Source organism: Recurvomyces mirabilis, assembly GCF_035927965.1.
Source record: "Recurvomyces mirabilis strain CCFEE 5264 chromosome Unknown scaffold_14, whole genome shotgun sequence".
NCBI classification, from domain to species: Eukaryota; Fungi; Ascomycota; class Dothideomycetes; order Mycosphaerellales; family Teratosphaeriaceae; genus Recurvomyces; species Recurvomyces mirabilis.
In genome coordinates this window covers 342474-364273 of record NW_027041948.1, presented here as the reverse complement: position 1 = coordinate 364273, position 21800 = coordinate 342474, and the positions used below count along the sequence as shown (strand labels likewise).

Below are 21800 nucleotides of genomic sequence, written 5' to 3'. Positions count from 1 at the left end.
CCAAGCTTCCAATTATGTTATGGCAACCAAGAACACAAACGATGCGATTGTGAAATAATACCACCTTCTTATAGAAGAAAGTGATTGAGATGGCAGTCGATATACAAGGTATCGCAGGCCTACTGCAAGCCAGCCTCGACGCCAAGAACAATCGACAAGGTATGTGGCATGCTCGTGTGAGCGGAAAGTAATGTCGCAGCCCATATACTGATTGAGTTACAGCCGAGCAATCGTTACGAGCAGAAGAGAGCAAACCCGCCTTCTCACTCGCACTCCTCCAGATCGTCGCCACAGACAGCTTACCACAAACCACCCGACTCGCCGGCGCATTATTCTTCAAAAACTTCATCAAGCGGAATTGGGTCAACGAGGAGGGCGAGCACCAGCTACCTCGAGATGAAGTCAGCACGATCAAGAGTGAGCTCATTGGGTTGATGGTGAAGGTGCCGCCGTCGATTCAAGCTCAATTAGGGGATGCGATCAGTGTCATCGCCGACAGTGACTTCTGGGAGAGGTGGGAGACTCTGGTGGATGATCTGGTGTCACGCTTCACCCCGGACAATGCACAGGTCAATAATGGTGTCTTGCAAGTCGCCCACTCCATCTTCAAGCGGTGGGAGCCGCTATACCGATCCGACGAACTATACACCGAGATCAACCACGTGCTGTCCAAGTTCGCGACACCATTTCTCCAGCTATGGCAGAACACCGACCACGTCATTTCGCAGAACGAGAACAACGCGGAAGTACTCAAGGCGCAGTTCAGCACGCTCGACCTTATTATGAAGCTCACATACGATCTCTCCACCCACGACATGCCACCACAATTCGAGGAGCACTTGGGTGCTATCGCTGGTCTATTACACAAGTACCTCACATACGACAACGCCGCGTTACGGTCCAGCGATGACGACGAAGCTGGGCCGCTGGAGTCAGTAAGAGCAGGTGTGTTTAAAGTACTCGTGCTGTACACGAGAAAGTATGAGGAGGAGTTTGAGAAGCACACGGAGCAGTTCATCGGCACATCTTGGACGTTCTTGACTGGTCTGGGCCCGGAAGCAAAATACGACGTGGTAGTCAGCAGAGCGTTGGAGTTCTTGACCATTGTTGTTGGCATCAGGAAATATGCTGAGCAGTTCAATGGATCGGATGTGCTGAGCCAGGTAACGGAGAAAGTGGTTATACCCAATCTCTCACTACGAGAGTCGGATGTGGAGACCTTTGAAGATGAGCCGATTGAATTTATACGAAGAGATCTGGAGGGCTCAGACGAAGACACAAGACGGAGAGGAGCGACTAACTTCCTTCGCAAACTTATGGAACAATTCGAGAAGCCAGTCACGGATGTGGTGATGCGATATGTCGACCACTTTCTAGCAGAATATGCCAAAGACCGGAAAGGTAACTGGAAGGCAAAGGACACCGCAGTGCATCTCTACTCCTCCATCGCAGCCAAAGGTGTCTCAACATCTGCCAAGGGCGTGCTCAGCGTCAACAGCAACATCGACGTGATCGACTTCTTCCAGAAACACATCGCCGAAGACCTCACCACAGCCGGCACCGAGCCACTCCTCCAAGTCGACGCGATCAAATACCTCTACATCTTCCGCAGCATCCTCTCCGCACCCCAATGGCTAGCCGCCTTTCCCCTGCTGGTCCAACACCTCAACTCCTCCAACTACGTCGTCTACACCTACGCCGCCATCGCCGTCGACCGCGCCCTCTACCTCCTCAACGACCAGAACCAACCAATAATCCCACGCAATAGTATCGTGCCCCTATCAAAGGACCTCCTCCAACACCTCTTCACCCTTATAACCAAGGACACGAAACCCGAAAAGGTGCAAGAGAACGAATTCCTCATCAAATGCTGCATGCGCGTCCTCATCGTCATCCGCGACAGTGTAGTCCCCATCATGGACCTCGTCCTGACAAATCTCGTCAACATCACCAAAGTCATCCGCCACAACCCCTCCAACCCAGGCTTCTGCTACTACCACTTCGAATCGCTCGGCGCGCTAATCCGCTTCGCCGGCCCAACCGAACCCTCGAAGCTCGAAGCCGGCCTCTTCACCCCCTTGACCGAAGTCCTCAGCTCCGACACCGACGAATTCCGCCCTTACATCTTCCAGCTCCTAGCCGCTCTAATCCACACCAACCCGTCCCCCGTCCTCTCCCCAAACATGCAAGGCATCCTCACCCCCTGCCTAACCCCTACTTTATGGGAAACCCGCGGCAACATCCCCGCCCTAACCCGCCTCCTCTGCAACATCCTCCCCCTCGCCCACGCCCAAATCCGCGCCCAAAACCAACTCGAACCCCTCCTCCTCATCTTCCAGAAACTCGTCTCCACCAAAACCCACGAAACCTACGCCATGGACCTCCTGGAAACCCTCACCGCTTCCTTCCCCCCAGCCGCGCTAGAGAAATACTGGATCACCATCCTCTCCCTCCTCTTCACCCGCCTCTCGGCCAGCAAAACGGAAAACTTCACCCTCCGCTTCATCCGCTTCTACCATCTCGTCTCCGCCTCGGTGGAAAGGGGTCTCGGGGCGGATTTCTTCATCAAGGTCGCCGATCAGGTGCAGGAGAATGTTTTCACCGCCGTGTATACGCAGATTATTCTTCCCGAGACACAGAGGATTACGCGGCCTTTTGATCGGAAGACGGCGGTTGTTTCGCTCACGAGGACGTTGGCGGATTCCGAGGCGTTTGTCGAGAGGTATAGTAAGAGGGGGTGGACGATTACTTGTCAGGCGTTACTTCAACTTCTTATTAATCCGCCTTTACCTACGAATAACACAGCCGGGGTTGAGGCGGCGATCGAGGAGAGGGATGTGGATGATCTGTCTTTTGGGGCGGCGTTTACGCAGTTGAATACGTGTCGGCAGGCTCCGAGGGATCCGTGGCCGGAAGTTCAGGATGTTAAGCGCTGGGTAGGGGAGACGCTTAAGGAGGCGGATCAGAGGCATGGGGGACGGATTGGGCGGTTCGTTGGTGAGAAATTGGGGGCGGAGGAGAAGGCTGCGCTTGGGGCTGTGATGGGGTAGGTGGTTGATTGTCTTGGGGAAGAAGGAAGTAGAGGAGGTTGATGTAGTGTAGTGTGGTGTGGTGTGTGGATGTGGGGGTGGTGTGGGAGATGGATAATGGGAAGGGATGAGATGGATGAGAAGAAGGCGAAGTATTCCGAACTCGCTGTTTGACCTCGTCTGCAGGGTTCTCGCGTAGATGGGAGAAGACTGGTCTGGTGGTGGTGGTGGTGGCGGCGAATGTATCTACGTAGTACGAATCGGGTATAAGGAACAGAGAGTACCCACGATGTTTTTCTGCTATACCCTAGACCATCCTACTATGCGACCCCCCTACCGAAATGTCCGTTTGTCATCGCTAGCATTGCGGACCCGCACCATCTTTCCCTTTCGGTCTGGAAGTGATATAAAGGCCGTCAAAGCCAGATAGCCTTGTGACGCATCGAACAATGTTCAAGATCGTCGAGTAAGACATTACCATTACCATTACCATTCCATGTATATATATCCGCCGGCTCAGACCTCACCCACTCACGTAAGCCCACCTCGACTGAGACCCGAGTCTGCGGGCTAATATATCACTCCCACCCCATCTCATCCGATCACATATCCATATCACCCCCTCTCCCTTGCATCGCACTCCAGCAATACTGTAGGGTGCAATTACGTGTCCCGAGTAAACTGCTCATATTCCGGCTGCACACATCGTTGATTATGATCACACGGGGCCCCTCATCGCAGGCGTCGTAGAGGAGAAAGAAATCGTATCCGGCAGCAGATTACTCACGGATTGGGCTTTGGACCAGTGAGCCTGATGTCGTTCGTGGCCTGTAGAGAAACAAAATCATCAGCAAGCATACACACGGACGACCACGCTCTCCATATGGAAGGAGAACGGTCAGGGTAAGGGGTAGGTCGACTTACTCTGACCGTAGGTTCCACAGCCCGAACAGGCATGGGCGAAACATCCTCCATCCTCCCTCATTCACAGTCGTGCCACTTATAACCCCTTCCAGACGGCCTAGCACTCTTGGGGCTCGACTACTCTCGCCTGCTCTGGTCCCACTCCCATCCAAAAACCCCACTCTTCTTCGTCCCCAAAAGTCCAACCCGCCAATAATCCACCTCAACAATCTGATCCAACTGCCTCAACCGCCTATCCACCATCCCCGTCGTCAAAATGCCACTCAAACCCGGGAACGTCCGACGCATTTTCAGCACGATGGTGGGGAGAGGGTAGCCGCGGACGTCGAGGAGGCAGATGGCCCGGTCGTGTTGTTCGAGCCAGTTGGTGGGGAGGGGGCCGGCGGCTGGTGTTGTTTCTTCGGGTTGGTCGTGGAGTGAGGTAGGGAGGGATCGTGTGGTTGCGGGGGCATTGAGGTGGTAGCGATCCTCTGCCGAATGAGTGGACGAGGGCACAGCTTCGCTCTTACCCCTGCCCCGTCTCGCGAGCGCAGGCGTATCGTCCTTCCTCTTCTCCCGTGTCCCAATCCCCATCCCCTCACTCCTCGGACTCCCCGGACTAGTATCAACAGCCACCATAGTAGGTTTCTGGAACGTAGGCATAGGCGGTGTACTGTGCAGTTCCGGCAAGAACGTCGTGTCTCCACCTCCATCACCTCCGCCTCCGTAATAGTTCCCTCCAGTCATGCTGCGAGCGGACTCCGCGGTAGGGGTGAGAGTATTCGTGCGGTCTTTAATAGGTGTCTCGAGCTGCATAGCAGAGGAAGCCGAGCGATTCTTCCAACGACGTATCATGGCGCTGCGACGAGGATCATGGTCTTCTGCTGAAGGTGGTGTGGCTGCTGCTGTGGGTGCTATGGCCGTGGAAGTCGAGGAGGAGAGTTTGGATTTCTGGGTAAGCGTCAGCTACCTATCTCACAACACAGCGCAAGGGGGGAGGAGTTCTTGGATGAAGTATGAGGACGAACCATCGTATCCCGCCACGACAGCGCCGAACTGTTGAATCGCTGTAGACTGAGTCGTGACTGCTAAGCACAAGATCACGGTATCAGCAAGCCCACTCTCCATACAAGTCCTGCAATACAATGGACTGGAGTCCCAACTCACCCGACTATTCCTCTGAGTTGCACTATGTCCAACGACCCTGATCCTCTCAGCTGGAAACTGCACGCCAAGGTAGCGATTGATATCGGTGCCGAATCTCTTCCGTGGAGGGGCGGAGGAGGAGGAGGAGGAGTCCATGGTAAGAGGATGTGCGGTAAGGGCAGGAGAAAGGATCGAGTAAGGTACTCCTGCATCTTGGAAAGAATAATCTAAATGGATGAGCAGGTGCCAGGTGGGAGGGAACATGGTGACTGCAGAAGCTGCGTCGCTGTCAACGTTTCCGAGTGGTAGAAGGTAGCACACGACCAGGACCAAGGAAAGGGAAGGAACTACCATATCAGCATAGACTGCAAGTGCGATGAGGTATGAGAGCGGGAGTATGGAGATGGTGGCTGATAGGACATTAGGTTTCTTTTGCAATACAACAAGATGCCCATATGATACAATGCTGTGATTCCCCTTTTTTCTTTTACAACTCACCAAGAGTCCTCCAAGTTGCCACCCGTGCCCATACTCGCATTCTAGCCAAGAGAGCGAGGACGGTAGGGTAAGCAGCTTTCATCATCTACACCACCGCCACCAACAACCAACACTTCTCCCTCGTATGACAGCGAAGCCCACTCAGGCCACTGCAACCATCCGAGCTAGCACCATTCTAATTCTTCAACCCAATCTTGGCCAGCAAACTCCCACCAGCACTCGGCTCAATAATCCCCAACAAACTCTTCCAAACCTGGCCCGGCTCCTTCGCAGCATCCACCTTGGTCCAAATCCCCGTCTTCCGATAATACTCCGTCACGGGACCCGTCTGCTCATGATAAGTCCCCAACCGCTTCTTCAACGTCACCTCATTATCATCTGATCGCTGGATCAACGGCTCGCCGGTCAAATCATCCGTCATGGATTGTTTGGGTGGGTTGAAGATTTTATGGTAGGAGCGGCCTGAGGCTGGGTGGACGAGGCGGCCGGTGATGCGGGCGACGAGGAGTTCGTCTGGGATTTGCAGTTCGATGGCGTGTTTGAGGGGTTTTTGTTGGGCGGTGAGCATTTGGTCGAGTTTTTCGGCTTGGGGGACTGTTCGGGGGAAGCCGTCGAGGATGAAGCTGAAGTGGTGTGAGCGGTTAGTTTGGGCTGGTGGGATGGTGGGATGGTGGGGTGTAGTGATGGTGCGACATACCCGCCCTTGCACTCCTGGTTGTTGTTGAGCTCGTTCTGGATCATGTTCACCATGATCTCGTCCGAGACAAGCTTGCCCTCGTCCATGATCTTCTTCGCCTGCCGACCGAGTTCCGTCTTGGCGGCGACTTGGGCGCGCAACATGTCGCCGGTGGCCAGATGGCAGCATCGGTACTTCTCCTTGATCTTAGGTGCCTGCGTGCCTTTGCCTATACATCATCGAAAGACTTCGAGTCAGCACTTCACTTCACACCAAATATGCCCATACTGATTCCAATTTCCAATGGCATATTCACCACGTGTATGTGTATGTGTATGTGTATAGAGTCAACATACCAGCACCCGGCGGCCCGATCAAAATCATTCGCATCCCCTGCGCACCACTCGCCGCCGTCGCTGTAGCAGACGAAGACGAGTTGTCCTTCCCATGCCCCATCAACCGCTCCTCGACATCTTTCACCCGGTTTTCCAGCTTGTCAATCGTCGCCCGTAACTCTTGCACCAGTGTTTCCGACGACATCTTCACTCAACTCAACTGCTTCCGCGACGACACAAATAGCCGGACCGAGGCGATGTAGACGTAAAGATATGAGGTATCGAGGTGGGAAAATGTGAAACGCGTGTTAGCACGGAGCTCTCGTTCGGGAAACTGTGAAGCTGCAAGTGCACTGCTCGTTCCTGCCTGCCTCGGGAGAGCGCGGCTGTTGCGGAAGGTTTGCACCGCTGGGCCGGAGGACCGTATCACGTGACTATGCGCCACAACCATGTACTGCCTCCTCAGACTCCATACACAAACCCATGATCCACATAAATTGGCAGCCAGACGCCGATGGCTTGGTTGGAGCATGCGAGCACACAAAATCCTAGCTGCTCTATCGTCTCGTGCGGAATCGCTACTGGGATCGTAGACGAGCAAAAGATGACCGCAGCAACGTCTGGCATTGTGCCTCCTTCCGTGACGGCCAGGAGCTCGTCGTCACCGTTCACTTCCAAACCTTAGATATCGGTATAGCGGCCGGGATGATTCAAGTGTACTGCTGCCTCGGTCCCAGATCGACTGCCCATAGCGATAGACATGTGAACCGGAGATTCGCCATATCTAAGATCAAAGAACCTGGACCAGTCCTCTACCCAACGAGAGAAGAGGGGCGAGACGATAATCGAGCAGCTTTGTCAATTTCTATGACTGGCTATGGTGGCGGCTGGCGGACAATAGACCATCATGGCGTTGATTCATCGTCGCTGGCATCGTGCACGCTATACTAACAGTCCTACTAGCTTCTAACATGGCTTGAGTTCTGGAGCGTGCGGTTCGCACCTCACGCGAGGTATCTAGCTCTGCGCGTAGCGAAGGTGCCATACTTGCGTACGAAGAGGACACGATTGAGATGAAGTCAGTGCAGTAGGTCAGCTGAAAGACCAGTGACTACCTCCAGCCGTCCGCTCGTCGTCGAGCTCAGGTCCTATGTTCTGCCAATCGCTTATCTCGTGGCTTTTGTCGCTAGGCGACCGGTTTCTGATCGCTTGGCCACGTTTGTCGCTTCACTGTGAACATGTATCCAGAAACTTACATCTTCCCCATCTTGGGATACGTATATCTGGCTTCATAACTATCGCCAATCTCCAAATACTTGCTATAGGGGCATGGGATGGCCCCCAAGGCAGTGTTATCTTGGCAAGTCTGAACTCCCTTCGCATGTCGCCCCATCGATTCAGGCGATCGTAATTCACAATCTGCACAGTCTTTCCAGGAGACATTGACGGTCTATGAGATAATGTGGAGACGTCGTTGTTTCTCATCTTATCATACCTCGCGTGAGGGACGCGCTAGAGACACCTAAGCTCATCGCCGCATTGCACGTATCCACATATCCCCGTACTGCCCCCCAAAGAGTCTGCCCACGAGCTCGCACCTCAAGCATCCACGGCCACCATCCGCCATCCTACTCTTCCTCCTGCTGCGCCGCAACGCACTCCTCCCAGAGCCTCTCGATCGGCCCTCCCAGTCTACTCAACGCACCTCGAGCTGCCTCCAACAGCTTCGCCTTCGCCTCCAGATCCTCCTCGACCCTCACCTCCTCCTCACTAGAAGCCCACCTGCCACTGAAGTCCGCCAAGATACGCTCCGTGCCCCCCTTCAGTAACTTCTCCACATCCTCGACCCAGCCTTGCGTCTCCAGAGACTCCCCACGTCTGCCGTGAAGCAGCAGCTGGAAAGCCGCACCACACCTCTCGCCCACGTCAATGAACAAGCTCTTCTCCCTCCCACCTCCCAAGATCTTGTTCCTAACCAGCTCAACACGCATCTCGTGCGCAATAGAACTCACCTTCTGCTTCTTCCCACGCGCCGTCTGCCTAGCTTTAACCACATCACTCTTAGACATTATAACTGCGGCCGCCTTATACGTGTTGGCCAACGACTTCACTGCTGTCGTCTAGATGCTTCATCCGAAGATCATCAGGCTACGTCGCACGACTCTGGATACTAGCGAGGCCAGTCTTGCCCGTACCCAGCTGCTCGAAGAGATCGGGTACTTGCGTCAAGATCTCGTCGCGGACACGATGGATTTCTTCCATGAAGTCTGAGGCGCCTGGGATGGCGAGGAAGCCGTGGCAGTCTGTAGAAATGGGTTAGCTTGGGAGTTGCGAGAGGGGTTCTCGAAGACATACTTTCGAGCTCAGATTCAAGATGCTGGAAGTACTCGTGGATACGAGCGCGGGTCTCCTCCTCCACGGCGTGTAATGCCGACTCGAAGGCCTCGAAGGCCTTATGGACGGGAACGTCAAAGGTCGAGTGGATTAGCGCGTTCTAATTGACCTGCACGGTAGGCTTCTTTGGCTTCTTTGCCTTAGGCCCAGGTTTTAAGCCTGGTAACACGTCGGGAGCCTCCAGGCCCAGGTTTCAAGCCTGGTAACACGTCGGGAGCCTCCAGGCCAGACAGGCTCAATCCTTCAGTCTGCATCTTAACGATTGGTGAAGTAAAGACCTTCCAGTTGCCATCCTTTTCTGCAGAACGCCTGGAAGACACTCGGCATATAGCCTTCCCAAGCTCTGAGATGTCCCGACTTCTTCTTGCCCCAGCATGCGGCATTTTCTGCGGTGTACTGTCAGCTGCTTGGTCTCAATTGCCCACAATCGAATGACTTACCGAAGACCGCAAGTACCTTCGCCTGGAATGCCTCGTCAAGATCTCCAACTATACCCTGAACGAAGCCTTGGTCCTGCCGCAGTGCCGTCACCAGCACATCCATGACACCCTGCTTCATCTCCATCTTCGTCTTCGTCAACACGCCCACTGTGCCATGAAAGACACTCGGCAATCGATAGCGTATCAAACGTTGCAGACTACCGAATTTCCCACGAGCAGCCAGCTTATACAGTAGACGACGGAGACCCGGGATACCCGTCCCCTCTATTGGCAGGTCCGGAGGCTTGTTGAGGGCATATTCCGTGCAATGTTTCTGGTAGTCTTTGTTCGCAACGGAGAACACAGGAAGATCGGGCGCGTATTTACTGCCTTTCAAGCTGCGGATCTTGTCTGTGAAGCTCGCCTGAACTCTTGATAACGGATCTCGATCTCGATCTGTCGGACGAGAGCAGTGGCAAAGGGCTGTAACTTCAAAGGCTTCGAAGCCCGATCGAGCAGCGCGTAGTATTATCGCGGCAGGTCACCAGCGTCCCGCGCAACTTGCTGCTGTTCCTCATTCGTACCCATCTCTGTCTGGAGACTCTCCCTCAGCGCCTCGGCGCCTTCCAGTCTCGCGAGATCAGCAGGCTCAAGTCTCGGCCACTCCGCAGCACTGAACGGGCTTAACTCTCCAATCTTCGTCACGACTAGGTAGACCAGATTGATCAAGTCCAGCGCAATGCATGCACGGAGGTTGTCGTCCAGAACGTCGTCCGCATCGGCACGCAGCGCTTTAGTGAAGACCAGGCCAAAACTGGCATGTTTCAGGTAATCCATTGCAGACCTCACAACACTGATAGCGCGATCTACAATGCCAGGCAGATCTGCAAGAATGATGCCAGCCTGGAGGACGTCGGCCTGCTTGCGGACCGTGATCTTTTGCACCAGTGGCCAAGGATGTCGAGATGCGAATGTCGCGGTGACTTCGGCCATCGATTTGGTAAGACGCTGATAAAGCTTGAGCAGAATCGCGTCGTCCTGAGCAGGAAAGTCCATAATCTTGTGGTAGTATCCCATTGTCTTCTTTGCATTGACGACGTCGCTATACAGCTCGGTACCCAGGTTCGTCATACTTTCTTCGGAGGGATCATAGCGATCCTGAAAGTACGCTTCTGTGGTATCAAGGCCGTGGAACTCATGCTTGTGGGCAAGCACGAACGTGAAGAACGTAAATGCAGTCGCGAACCTCTTCTCAAAATCCGTCCCTCCGCCATCTTGGCCTTCCTCCTCCAGCGCGAGGTACACGACGATGTGCTTGACATGTTCCCGTACGATCTCTTCCAGCTGTTGATTACTATGAAACACGATGCACTGCATACTTCGTCGCCTGACTCTCAGGACACTGCTCATTCTCCTGCGGCCGAAAGGTCCCACGATGACTAGACCCGTCCTCCCGAGCCACACCGTCTGTCCCAATAAGCGAGTTGAACGTCGAGGACTTCCCGATCCCGCTCGAACCAAGATTCGCCACCCTGCAAGTCGGTGGGTACAGTCTTGCAGAATCCCTACTGGCCTCTAGCTGCTTGGTGACGATATTGTTGACCTCAGGATGATGGTAGCCCCCAGCTTGGAGCTTGGCGTACATGGCCAGGAAGTCCTCGCAGAGACTACGAAGTTCGACTTCGATTTTGGGGAAGCAGTCGCTGTAGTATGCCAGGTTTGGGCGACCTTCGAGTTGTAAGGCATTGTAGGGTATGGTCTTACCGCCTTTGACGACTGTCGGGAGGGCGAGGGTCTCTTCTGTTGGTGGTGGGCAAACTGGCTCGGTGGTAGAGGAGGCTGGCTCGAGGGTGGTGTGAGAGGGGCGTGGGTAGTGGTGGTGTCAGGTTCGAACATCGGGCTGTCTTCGCGGTTGGTTGTGGTGGCCGACATATTGCTGCCAGAGGGGATGGAAAATGTGTATGATGGTGTCGAAAGAAAGAAGATGTAAGGGTTGGCGGAGCGGATACTTATAACCCCAGCGCCCCTGCACGCTAGCACCAAAATCTCGCAAGTGAGGCTTCATGACCACACAACCCATACTTCAGGTGAGCCAGCCAAGCATCGAGTCTTCTGACTCCACCGCACTGAGCCAGGTCCGTAAGCCGCGCAGTCCACAATACAATGCGCGCCATCGACCATGCGCAATCGTCCTACACAAAACCCCCCGCAGCAGCTTTCTCCCGATACTCCTCAAACGTCCTCGCCGCCCCCCCGACCCGATTAACCCTCGCCCTCTCCTTCCCCCAACCCTCCCCATCACCAGCATCATCCCCCTCCCTCTCCCTCCTCAACCTCTCCTCCCACCCCTCCTCCTCCTCCACCCCAATCCTCTGAAAAACATCCGCCTCCGCTCGGCCGAAAAAAAGCGCCGCACATTTCCTCTCCGCCACATCCTCCGTAATCAGCACGAAACGCACGCCAGAGCCTGGGGCTTCAAACATTGCGTCGCCGAGCAGGCGTTCCATGACCGTGCGAAGACCGCGGGCACCTGTGCCCATTTTCGAGGCTGTGCGGGCAATCACGCGGAGAGCCGGGCTGGTGATGCGGAGCTCGATGCTGGAGAGCGCGAAGAGTTCTTTGTATTGTTGGAGTAGACTGTTGCGGGGTTCGGTGAGGACTTTGACTAGGGCTTCGATGTCGAGGGAGGAGAGGGCGCAGGAGAGGGGGATGCGGCCGACGAGTTCGGGGATGAGGCCGAACTTTTGGAGGTCTTGGGGTTCGACTAGGTCGAGGGTGTTGAACTTTCGTTTCGTGGGTTTGCCGCGGTGGGATTGATTTGGGGGGTTGGTGGGGCTGTAGTAAGGAAGGTATTTCTCGAAAAGCTCATCTTCGCCTTCGAGGACGGTTTCGTGATCATTCCCTCCACCAGCAGAGGATGCAGGTGCTGCTCGCACAGTCGCGCCGAAGCCGATACTGCCTTTACTAATGCGATCCAGCACCATCTTGTGTAGTCCATTAAACGCTCCGGCGCAGATGAACAGGATATTATCAGTCCGGATATTGTACACCTCCCCTTTCTGAGGTCCACCACCACTACCGCCTCCCATACCAGGTCCCTGTTGACTGCCCGACATGGTACCACCAGACATCGGACTACCACCCCCACTACCATAGCCACCCTGCCGACCAGGCGTACCAGTCCCAGCACCACGTTCACTCTTCGCTTGTACCTGCAAAGTCGTGCCTTCGATGATCTTGAGTAGAGCTTGCTGCACACCCTCTCCACTGACATCCTTGCCGTGCGATACCTTTGCCGTAGCGATCTTGTCGATTTCATCCAGACAAATGATTCCTCTTTCCGCACGCGCAACATCATAGTTCGCAGCTGCTAAGAGGCGTTGGACGCAGACTTCGGCGTCTTCACCGATGTAGCCGGCTTGGGTAAAAGGTGTGCAGTCGGACATGCTGAACGGGACTTCCAGGACTCGTGCCAGAGTCTTTGCCATCAATGTCTTACCTACGCCAGAAGGTCCGAGGAGTAGTATATTGCTCTTCTCGATCGTCAAAGGTGTATCATCGACAATACCCTGCTGTTGCTGCTGCTGCTGCCCTGCCGCACCCCGTCCACCCTGCCCGCCAAAAGCCTGCTTCCACAGATCCTCCGACGCTGGTTGCCCTCCTCGCTGTCCCTGACTATTGACCGCATTTGGCGGAGGTGGAGGAGGCATATGTATGGTAGCCTGCTGCCCGGGAAACTCATCTTTCCCCTCCCAAGTCCTCGTCAGCGAAGGCACATCGATCCCAGCTTTGAGATCATTCTCCCTACCTTCAACCGGATGTCTCCGGACCTCACTCATCCGCCTCCGCTCCTCCTGCGCCAGCATCTCGCTCTCCTCTTCATCTCGGCGTTGGAGTTCGCGGATCCGTTGGTAGTGGTTATACACACCTGTAGCTAGCACTCGTTTGGCGCGGTCTTGGCCGACGACGAAGGCGTCGAGGTGGTCTTTTAGGAGTCGGGGGGTTATGCGGGGGGCGCCGATGTTGGAGCTGTCGGCTAGTGGGCCGGTGGTGGGTGCGGAGGCGTCGTAGTAGGATGTGAAGCCTTGGTTGGCGAAGTCGGAACTCCGGTATGTGTTACTGTTTAGTAGGCAGCGTGTAGTATGTAGTCCCCTGTGTCGTGTGATTTCTCCTGTATAAGCACGTTGTACTCCATGTCGTCTGTAGCTGCTCCGGACGATGGCCGAGATATCCAGGTAGGCACTCCTTAGACGAGGTGAAATGGCCGCCATATCCAACGTCTTTCACGTGAATCGCGTCAATCCCAACGGCTCACGAGAATCCCAACTAGGAAGTCACGAGCTCGACATAGCGAGTAGAAGTAAGTAAACGATAGACTCTCGATTCCCCGCCTCCACTCCCACTCCCACTCCCACTCCCACACCCACTCCTCTCCAGACCCCGGTGAAGAAGTCGGACCGATGTTCATGCAGGGCCCAAGCTCCCAATCCATGCACGATGGCGTCGCGGTGTTTGTGGGGGGGAAAAGTTGAGAGCTGCGTTGGGCGGGCAGACGATGGATGGTGAGAGACATGAGCACGAGCAAACAAAACAAGCCCTCCACCCATTGAGCCCCACCAGTATGCTAGACATTCAACTGCTTGACTGTATGTAGGTAATACCAGAGATATACATTTGCTGTTACACTACTGTCTTGTGTTTTTGCCATACCATCCCATACTGAGACATCGAATCACTTGCGTTGCTGCTTCCACAGTTCCCGTTAGGCTTGACATTTCGCTTGCTGTAACAAGAACACGCCCAACATGGATCCTCTGAACGAGGCGGCGGCGGATAGTGTGACTGTTGCTCCACCAAGCAACGAGGTCGCAGCAGACGGCACAGGTATCCTCTCGTCAACACAAGTGAGCACAACTCCATACTGATGGTGTATTCCAGGCATCTGCCAACTCGACCCCTACCTCGACCCATACAAAGCCTCTCTCCGAAGCCGCTTCAGCAAAGCACAACAATGGATCAAGACGATCAACGACAACGAAGGCGGTCTAGAGAACTTCTCACGTGGCTATGAGAAGTTCGGCTTCCTCATAACTCCAGACCACACCATCACATACCGGGAATGGGCACCCAACGCCATGCGTGCCTACCTCATAGGCGACTTCAACGGCTGGAACCGGGATTCACACGAGATGCAGAAGAACTCATTCGGCGTATTCGAGATCAGCCTGCCACCAGTCAATGGCCGACCAGCCATTGAGCACGACAGCAAAATCAAAATCAGCATGGTGGTGCCCAACGACCACGCAAGAGCAGAGCGTCTCCCCGCCTGGATCAAGCGCGTGACACAAGACCTCTCCGTGTCCCCCATCTACGACGCCAGATTCTGGAATCCACCCCAAAAATACGTCTTCAAGAATCCACGACCACCGAAGCCTGCCTCAGCCCGCATTTACGAAGCACACGTGGGCATCTCGAGCCCAGAACAAAAGGTAGCGACGTACAAAGAGTTCACCCACAATACCCTCCCTCGCATCCGGGACCTGGGCTATAACACAATCCAGCTCATGGCCATCATGGAACACGCATACTACGCCTCCTTCGGCTACCAAATCAACTCCTTCTTCGCCGCCTCCTCCCGCTACGGCCCACCCGACGACCTGAAAGAACTCGTCGACACCGCTCACGGCATGGGAATCACAGTCCTCCTCGACATGGTGCACTCCCACGCCAGCAAAAACGTCTCCGATGGTCTTAACATGTTCGACAATAGCGACCACCTCTATTTCCACGAAGGCCAACGCGGTAGGCACGAACTCTGGGATTCTCGACTCTTTAATTACGGCTCGCACGAAGTCCTCAGATTCCTCCTCTCCAACCTCCGGTTCTGGATGGAAGAATACTCCTTCGATGGTTTCCGCTTCGACGGCGTGACGAGTATGCTTTACCTCCACCACGGCATCGGCACAGGCTTCAGCGGAGGCTATCACGAATACTTCGGTCCCAACGTCGACGAAGACGGCGTCGTATATCTCATGCTCGCAAACGAAATGCTGCATACGCTCTACCCCGATGCTATCACCATTGCGGAAGACGTCAGCGGGATGCCGGCGCTGTGTATTAAGCTCAGTCTGGGTGGGATAGGATTCGACTATAGACTTGCGATGGCGGTGCCGGATCTGTATATCAAGTGGTTGAAGGAGAAGCAGGATATTGATTGGGACATGGGACAGTTGTGTTTTACGCTGACGAATCGGCGGCATGGGGAGAAGACGATTGCGTATGCTGAGAGTCATGATCAGGCGTGAGTTTGCCACTTTGTACCTCGTACATGGGAAAATGGTGTGCTGACCTTGGACGATTTACAGACTCGTCGGCGACAAAACCCTCCTCTTCTGGCTCTGCGACGCCCAAATGTACACCAACATGTCCACCCTCTCCGAGTTCACCCCCGTCATCGAGCGTGGATTGGCTTTACACAAAATGATCCGCTGCATCACCCACGGCCTAGGAGGTGAAGGCTACCTCAACTTCATCGGCAACGAATTCGGGCACCCGGAATGGCTCGATTTCCCCCGCGAAGGAAACGGGAATAGTTTTCACTACGCCCGCCGCCAATTCAACCTCGTGGACGATCAGAGTTTACGGTATCGGTTTCTAAACGAGTGGGATAAGACGCTCCAGTGGAACGAGGAGAAGTATGGCTGGTTACACAGCCCACAAGCCTACGTCTCGCTCAAGAACGAAAACGATAAAGTCGTCGTCTTCGAGCGGGCAGGACTGTTGTGGATCTTCAATTTCCATCCTTCGTCTTCGTTTACGGATTATCGCGTTGGAGTTGATGTGCCGGGGACGTATCGCATTGTGATGAATTCGGATAAGCCTGGGTTTGGGGGGTTGGGGAGGATCGATGAGGGCGGGAGGTTTTTCACGACGGATTTTGGGTGGAATGGACGGGGGAATTTTTTGCAGGTTTATTTGCCGACGCGTACGGCGGTGGTGTTGGCGTTGGAGGAGACGTTGGATCCGAAGTGGAAGGGGCAGCAGAGTTTGGGGTTTTAGGATTCTTTGCGGTAGCGAGTTTCTGTGATGGAGGAGGTGGTGAGTGGGATTTATTTGGGCTCGTTCTCGACGAAGTAGCGAGGCGTTTTTGACGGTGGTGCGCTTCCAGGAGTGAGGGTTTCTGAGGCTCTCGCTGTGATGTATAGTGGTATGTAGTCAGCATGTCATTTGGACGTGGAATCCTCACCCACGACAACGAACCCTTCCAGCGCATGAGGGTCCTACGCTCTCCTTCTCTGCTGTCCAGCACAGGTGAACGGAAATTTTCAATACAAGACAAGAGTTCGTGTAATTTGATTTGATTGATGTGTCGCTGTCTATGTCTTGTGCGTGCCATCCTGTCGATAACGTGCTTGTTCTCTCCGCGGCTACAGCGTAGATCAGGGGCAATGCAGTAGTTCCGCACACGGCTTTGTGGTTGGTTCTAGGGAGGAGGAGTGTTGGGTTCCTGCCTAGGATCAATCATACGATGGCTGTCTATGCTACTTTGACAGTGCGGTGGTATATGATGACAAGTCATACACCTAATGAAGGAGTGCATGGTCGACGCCTCATCCGCTGATCGACCGGCCTTCGCAGCTCGTGTAGATGTGCCTTGGGTTTGAAGAAGCAGCTTCTGTTACGCATACTATATGCTTCTCTCGGCATCTTGCTATCCGGAGACACCTCTTCCACTTGGAATAGAATGGAGTGAGAGAAGGTGAAGTCGGTAATGCAAATCACAGGCTGCAAAGTATGTTGTCCTGGTAGAGATTGTGACAAAAGTGATGAAGTCAAGCCGACGAGGTGGATTTCGTAGGATTTCGTTGTGCAGCTAGTGGTCCACCAGAACGCATATTCTCACCCCATTACCTGATGATTTACAAGTTAGGGACATGAGCTTATGTCCAGGCAGCTCTGGCCAACAAACGTCCGAAGGATTCCCAAAACTTGGCATACTAGGTCTGGTTCGTAGGATCCTGCTTCTTGTTCCAAATGTGCGACATCCAGTGCTTGGAGGCATGGTCCGTCCATCAGCGCTATCGAGACTCAATCTGCGGGTTTGAGCCCAAGATGCCTGCTCAGACTTCAGCTTCGATGAACAGGCTGTTAGATCGATGATAAATGGGTGGACCGAGGCGGCAGAGGACCTTATGTGTGGGCTGCATCACGATGCTTGGCAACGACTCTAGAGTCTAATGAATGCTTCGAGTAGTCTAGTTGAGACAGCAGTAATTCCAGTCTGATGACCGCATACCTCGTTCGCCGCTATAGATTGGCTCTTACGATGGAGGTACGCACTACTACGACCCACCGACTCAGTGCACTGTTTACCTGCGCGGCGTGTAGTCTCTATATTAGAGTCCTACAATATGCGCCCAGTCATTTCAGACGCTCTGCGCCGTCCACTTCAGCTGTGATGTCTGCGTTCGACGTTGCAAGAGCAGCTGATGTTCTTCGAGCTCGGACTTGGTCCGTGATCACTTGCAATCACGACAGTAGCTCTCCCGGTAGCACGGACTCCCGGGTGGATTTGTGAGTTCACGGAGAGGTGTCCACGCTTCGAGATCTGCAAAGCGTATCGGCGCATGGTCGTTGTTGGGTAAGCGACTGCTGTTACAGGCGTGGTGGCCCCCGCAGCAGACAAGGTCTATTTGAAAGCCTTGCTAAAACGGCCCATAGTGTTGATGACGATCGTCGTCAAGTACACTTTAGTGGGGGAATATGATCGCTTACCAGAAGTCCACAAGGTTATGGGATGGCTCCGCATTACCGCATGACAGATGGAGACGGTGAAGCGGTAGCCAAAGAAAAGCTCCTAGGATTTGTAGTCGTGTTCAACCAGCCGCTGGCAGCTAGCTTGTACAGCCTTCAGATGGAACGGGTGTCAGGACTGAAAGGGATGGGAGGATACATCTCATTGGCATGTCCATGTCCCTTTGTAGCACCATCGAACATCGCAGATGACGTTATCTCCCGGCGTGATACTTGATGAACGAAGGCGTGGCTTCAGGAGTGCCAGGATTGACTAACGACGATACTCTTCAGATCTGTCAAGTCGACAGGTCCGCGGATATGGAGATGGCGCAATCGACTTCAAAGATAGTGCAGGCTGTCGGTCCGGAGTACGTAAGACAGCCACGGCGCAGTGCACTCCGCTGCCTCGTCTTCGGATCCTGAGTTGAATTCGCGCTATAGCATCATAAAAGCTACTTCAACCGGCCTTCACGCCCTGGCGGTTGGAAGTATAGGCTTGCACTATATTGCCAATTCGGTGTGGATCTAGCAAGAAGCTCTTGTTCCCGCCGTTGCCTTATAGCGATATCAACAAGGTCAGATCTCTACTGCACGGTAAGTAGGTACGGCTCGTAGCGAATTTGATATCGAGCCTGCAGAGTTCATGTGGAGGGGGGGAGTGAGTTCGGACATGTTACTGGATGTGGTATCTAACCGATACGGTTTCGACCAGCAAACCTGTTCGCTCACTACTAGTTCGATCCCTCGACTTGAAATAAAGTGGCCGTGTGCGTGCTCCAGCATTAGCATTATGTAGTATCTGCTGCATTCGCAGCGTCCACAATCGGAGAAGTAGTATATGGTTTATACGGCTTGAGGTGACGTCGAAGAAGACTAGGACCATGATTCTAGGGTTTCACCCAATCTTCTGGGTCGAAACGCCCGTGGTGGATTAATTATTCGGGCAAGGAAGTTGTGGTACGCCAATGCACGTATTGCATGATGGTAGGAGCGTCAATTCGTCTGCCGTGGATCCGTCCGTCTTCAATATTACGCCACGAACAATCGCTAACACGCTGACCGATCGCCTAGCTAAAGCTTACCCGGTATTCAGCAATTCCTAGAGGACAGACCCTGAGACCAGCAGTTTCATGCCCAAGGATTGTGCTCGTGCTCACGACGATCATTAAACCACGGCGTTCAGCCGGTGCGAGCATCATATTATCACAGCTCCTCCCCCAGTAAGCCTACAGGCCAGCCTGAAATATTATCCTCTCGAGAAACTTGACATTCTGGCCACCTAACACAAACGGACGTCACCTGCCTGGATTGTCTCATCTGGATACGATTTATTCCCAGGCCATGGCCAGTATCACCGCTTCCCCGGGCTTGATCTTCATCAATGTCGGGCATGATGGCAACGAAGATCCTGTTGCAGCACGCAAGGCCATACGCTCATACGCTACGGCCCACAGCCACAAGAGTAAGCCGCGAACGGGACAGCGGCTTGCAAGGTATAAGCCACTACAGTACGACAAAGATGAGCCTGCTCCCGCGCGGAAAGAAAGGAAACCAAGCAGGCCGAGAAGATCTTCAGTGAGAAGCATCACGTCTGTTGGGGTCAAGTCGGTTTCATCCGCGTCCAGTAGTTCCTCTTCACAAAATGAAAATGTCCGTAAACGACGACGACTTGAAACCGATGATTCTGGTGAGGTTTTCGACATGTCTCGGCTGTTACTTGCGCCGGAAACGATCCCGAAAAGTCCATCGGCAGAGCTCGCGCCAACACTGCCCAGCAGTCAGCACAGTACACCTGGCTGGTCAAGACAGTCGTCGGTGGACCACACAACAAGCGAGTGCAGTCATGCTTCTGCACCACCGCATAAAACGCCAGCGCTTTATGACGAACCATACTTCACAGAGACTATCACACCTGCATGCCTCCAAATACTCCAGAAGGAACCTTTCACGCGGTGCCCAGTGCCATTTCAAGAATGGTATACACCGCTACTGCACGACTGGTGCAATATCACCATAGCACGAACCTGCATCTTGCTTGACTTCAGGCCTTCCGAAACGAGGGAGTATATCCAATGGATGGGTACCACCCTACTGAGCGACCCTGCCTTGTACTATACGAGTCTGTTCCTCGCAACTGGAAGCGCTGTAGTGCGCGGGACATGCGACATCAGCAAGGCTCTATTCTTGCGCGGTCAAGCCGTGAAGGCTATCAACGACGCATTGACCGACCCTCTACGCGCTACTAGTATGCAAACAATCTTCGCTGTCGGTCAAGTCGCCCTCCACGAGCACATGTACGGCGATCGGCATCTCTCGATCAAGTTTCACAGACCAGCACAGGAACGGTAAGTCCCATGACTGATGTTGAATAGTGAACTAAATCGACTATTACTGATCGAAAGTAGTATGATCGCCCTTCGTGGTGGCCTTGGAAACCTTGGCCTCCCGACTGTGGCTCTAAGAACGTTGCTTTGGTTCGACACGTACATGGCGGCAGAGTCTGGCACCCCTGCATACTTTGCAGACGTGCCTGCAAGGTTTGCACATTGCGGCATACCACCGCTGAGCCCAGAAGAGGCTGTTCGGGTAGCTGATGGGGTGAGCCCATTGCGGCGTAGTCATCCAGGGTATGGGGACTCACGAGTGGAGGAGGCAGTCTGAGTGCAATACAGCTGTCGGTACATGGCTGAATCTCTGGCCTTTACGAACTCCTTGACAGCGCTGTAACCAGATTCGAGCAACACAAGCTGATAATCCGCATCTCAATTGTCTTGAGCTGAAGCGGCTCAAGATACCGGAACACGCAAAAATTATACCCATGGCTGCAAGGCTCAAACGATCCATGGTAGATACAATCTGTGGCATGTTCAGCATCCAGTAGCTTCAACGACACTCGCCTTGCACGGTCACTTCTCCTTGGGCCAACACCGGAGAAATCCTGTAGCTTCGCAGGCCTCGCATACTGCTAGTCATAACACTTCAGCATCGGGTGTTGCCAGATACTGCTTGTTTCATGTCTCAAAGCTCTCATGATGCTCTTGATGTACATGTAGATCTGTGAACGATCTGAAACACATCGGGTTTGTATCGGTCTGTAACACATCCGTGGCACACGATTCAAGTTGTTTCCCAGATGCAGATCAGGTCACTGCGGTACCGGATTTGACTCCTGGCCATGCCAAGTTTACTGCCGAAAGTCCGAGCGTCTGGTTTCGCAGGCCGGCAGAAAGAGATGTCCGTCTGCGAGATGCCACGACAAACGATGTTGACATGTTATACTTCTAGATCCTGATCACTGACCGCTGCTCTCCTCCGGGGGACATTCTGGTAATGCATTGTGTAGGTCCGTTGGCGACTCCAGCAGCACGTGAGGCATTGCCTCGTTGAGCATGACATTGTGGCCAAAGTCAAATTCGGCTCGTTAGCGCAACGCGCGTGTCCACACCTTCCCCTTGATAACCACTGCCACTACTTCGATACCGCTATCCACCCTGTACAAGTTTTTGACTGCCGATTAGGGTGTTCATCCGGTCCGAGTGCTTTGTATGACGATGGCGAACAGATGGGTGGTCGGCAAGCGTGCCGTACGCGGTTCGCCGTGAAC

The 21800-nt window shown here is 54.0% G+C and overlaps 8 protein-coding genes across 8 annotated transcripts; 3 read left to right on the top strand and 5 right to left on the bottom strand.

The window, feature by feature from the left end:
- Positions 1 to 89: 89 nt before the first annotated feature.
- CSE1 (importin-alpha export receptor) lies at positions 90 to 3050 on the top strand (the record flags this gene model as incomplete). Its single annotated transcript, XM_064838480.1, has 2 exons — positions 90 to 159; positions 223 to 3050. The coding sequence occupies 2 exons, from the start codon at positions 90 to 92 to the stop codon at positions 3048 to 3050; spliced, it is 2898 nt and encodes a 965-aa protein (XP_064693934.1).
- A 1020-nt stretch (positions 3051 to 4070) lies between these two features.
- LTS14_005781 (uncharacterized protein) lies at positions 4071 to 5234 on the bottom strand (the record flags this gene model as incomplete). Its single annotated transcript, XM_064838479.1, has 3 exons — positions 4071 to 4883; positions 4961 to 5017; positions 5100 to 5234. The coding sequence occupies 3 exons, from the start codon at positions 5232 to 5234 to the stop codon at positions 4071 to 4073; spliced, it is 1005 nt and encodes a 334-aa protein (XP_064693933.1).
- A 517-nt stretch (positions 5235 to 5751) lies between these two features.
- On the bottom strand, positions 5752 to 6792 carry ADK1 (adenylate kinase; the record flags this gene model as incomplete). The annotated part of the gene is made up of 3 exons (XM_064838478.1): positions 5752 to 6199; positions 6274 to 6481; positions 6609 to 6792. The coding sequence occupies 3 exons, from the start codon at positions 6790 to 6792 to the stop codon at positions 5752 to 5754; spliced, it is 840 nt and encodes a 279-aa protein (XP_064693932.1).
- A 1423-nt stretch (positions 6793 to 8215) lies between these two features.
- On the bottom strand, positions 8216 to 8656 carry LTS14_005779 (uncharacterized protein; the record flags this gene model as incomplete). Its single annotated transcript, XM_064838477.1, has 1 exon — positions 8216 to 8656. The coding sequence occupies one exon, from the start codon at positions 8654 to 8656 to the stop codon at positions 8216 to 8218; it is 441 nt and encodes a 146-aa protein (XP_064693931.1).
- Positions 8657 to 8735: 79 nt separating this feature from the next.
- LTS14_005778 (uncharacterized protein) lies at positions 8736 to 11332 on the bottom strand (the record flags this gene model as incomplete). Its single annotated transcript, XM_064838476.1, has 7 exons — positions 8736 to 8890; positions 8943 to 9039; positions 9300 to 9367; positions 9422 to 9856; positions 9985 to 10754; positions 10780 to 11200; positions 11224 to 11332. The coding sequence occupies 7 exons, from the start codon at positions 11330 to 11332 to the stop codon at positions 8736 to 8738; spliced, it is 2055 nt and encodes a 684-aa protein (XP_064693930.1).
- Positions 11333 to 11592: 260 nt separating this feature from the next.
- MCX1 (ATP-binding protein) lies at positions 11593 to 13671 on the bottom strand (the record flags this gene model as incomplete). Its single annotated transcript, XM_064838475.1, has 1 exon — positions 11593 to 13671. One exon carries the CDS (start codon positions 13669 to 13671, stop codon positions 11593 to 11595), a length of 2079 nt encoding a protein of 692 aa, XP_064693929.1.
- A 534-nt stretch (positions 13672 to 14205) lies between these two features.
- Positions 14206 to 16459, top strand: GLC3 (alpha-1,4-glucan branching enzyme; the record flags this gene model as incomplete). Its single annotated transcript, XM_064838474.1, has 3 exons — positions 14206 to 14284; positions 14339 to 15701; positions 15766 to 16459. The coding sequence occupies 3 exons, from the start codon at positions 14206 to 14208 to the stop codon at positions 16457 to 16459; spliced, it is 2136 nt and encodes a 711-aa protein (XP_064693928.1).
- A 3078-nt stretch (positions 16460 to 19537) lies between these two features.
- Positions 19538 to 20857, top strand: LTS14_005775 (uncharacterized protein; the record flags this gene model as incomplete). Its single annotated transcript, XM_064838473.1, has 2 exons — positions 19538 to 20541; positions 20569 to 20857. The coding sequence occupies 2 exons, from the start codon at positions 19538 to 19540 to the stop codon at positions 20855 to 20857; spliced, it is 1293 nt and encodes a 430-aa protein (XP_064693927.1).
- Positions 20858 to 21800: the final 943 nt, after the last annotated feature.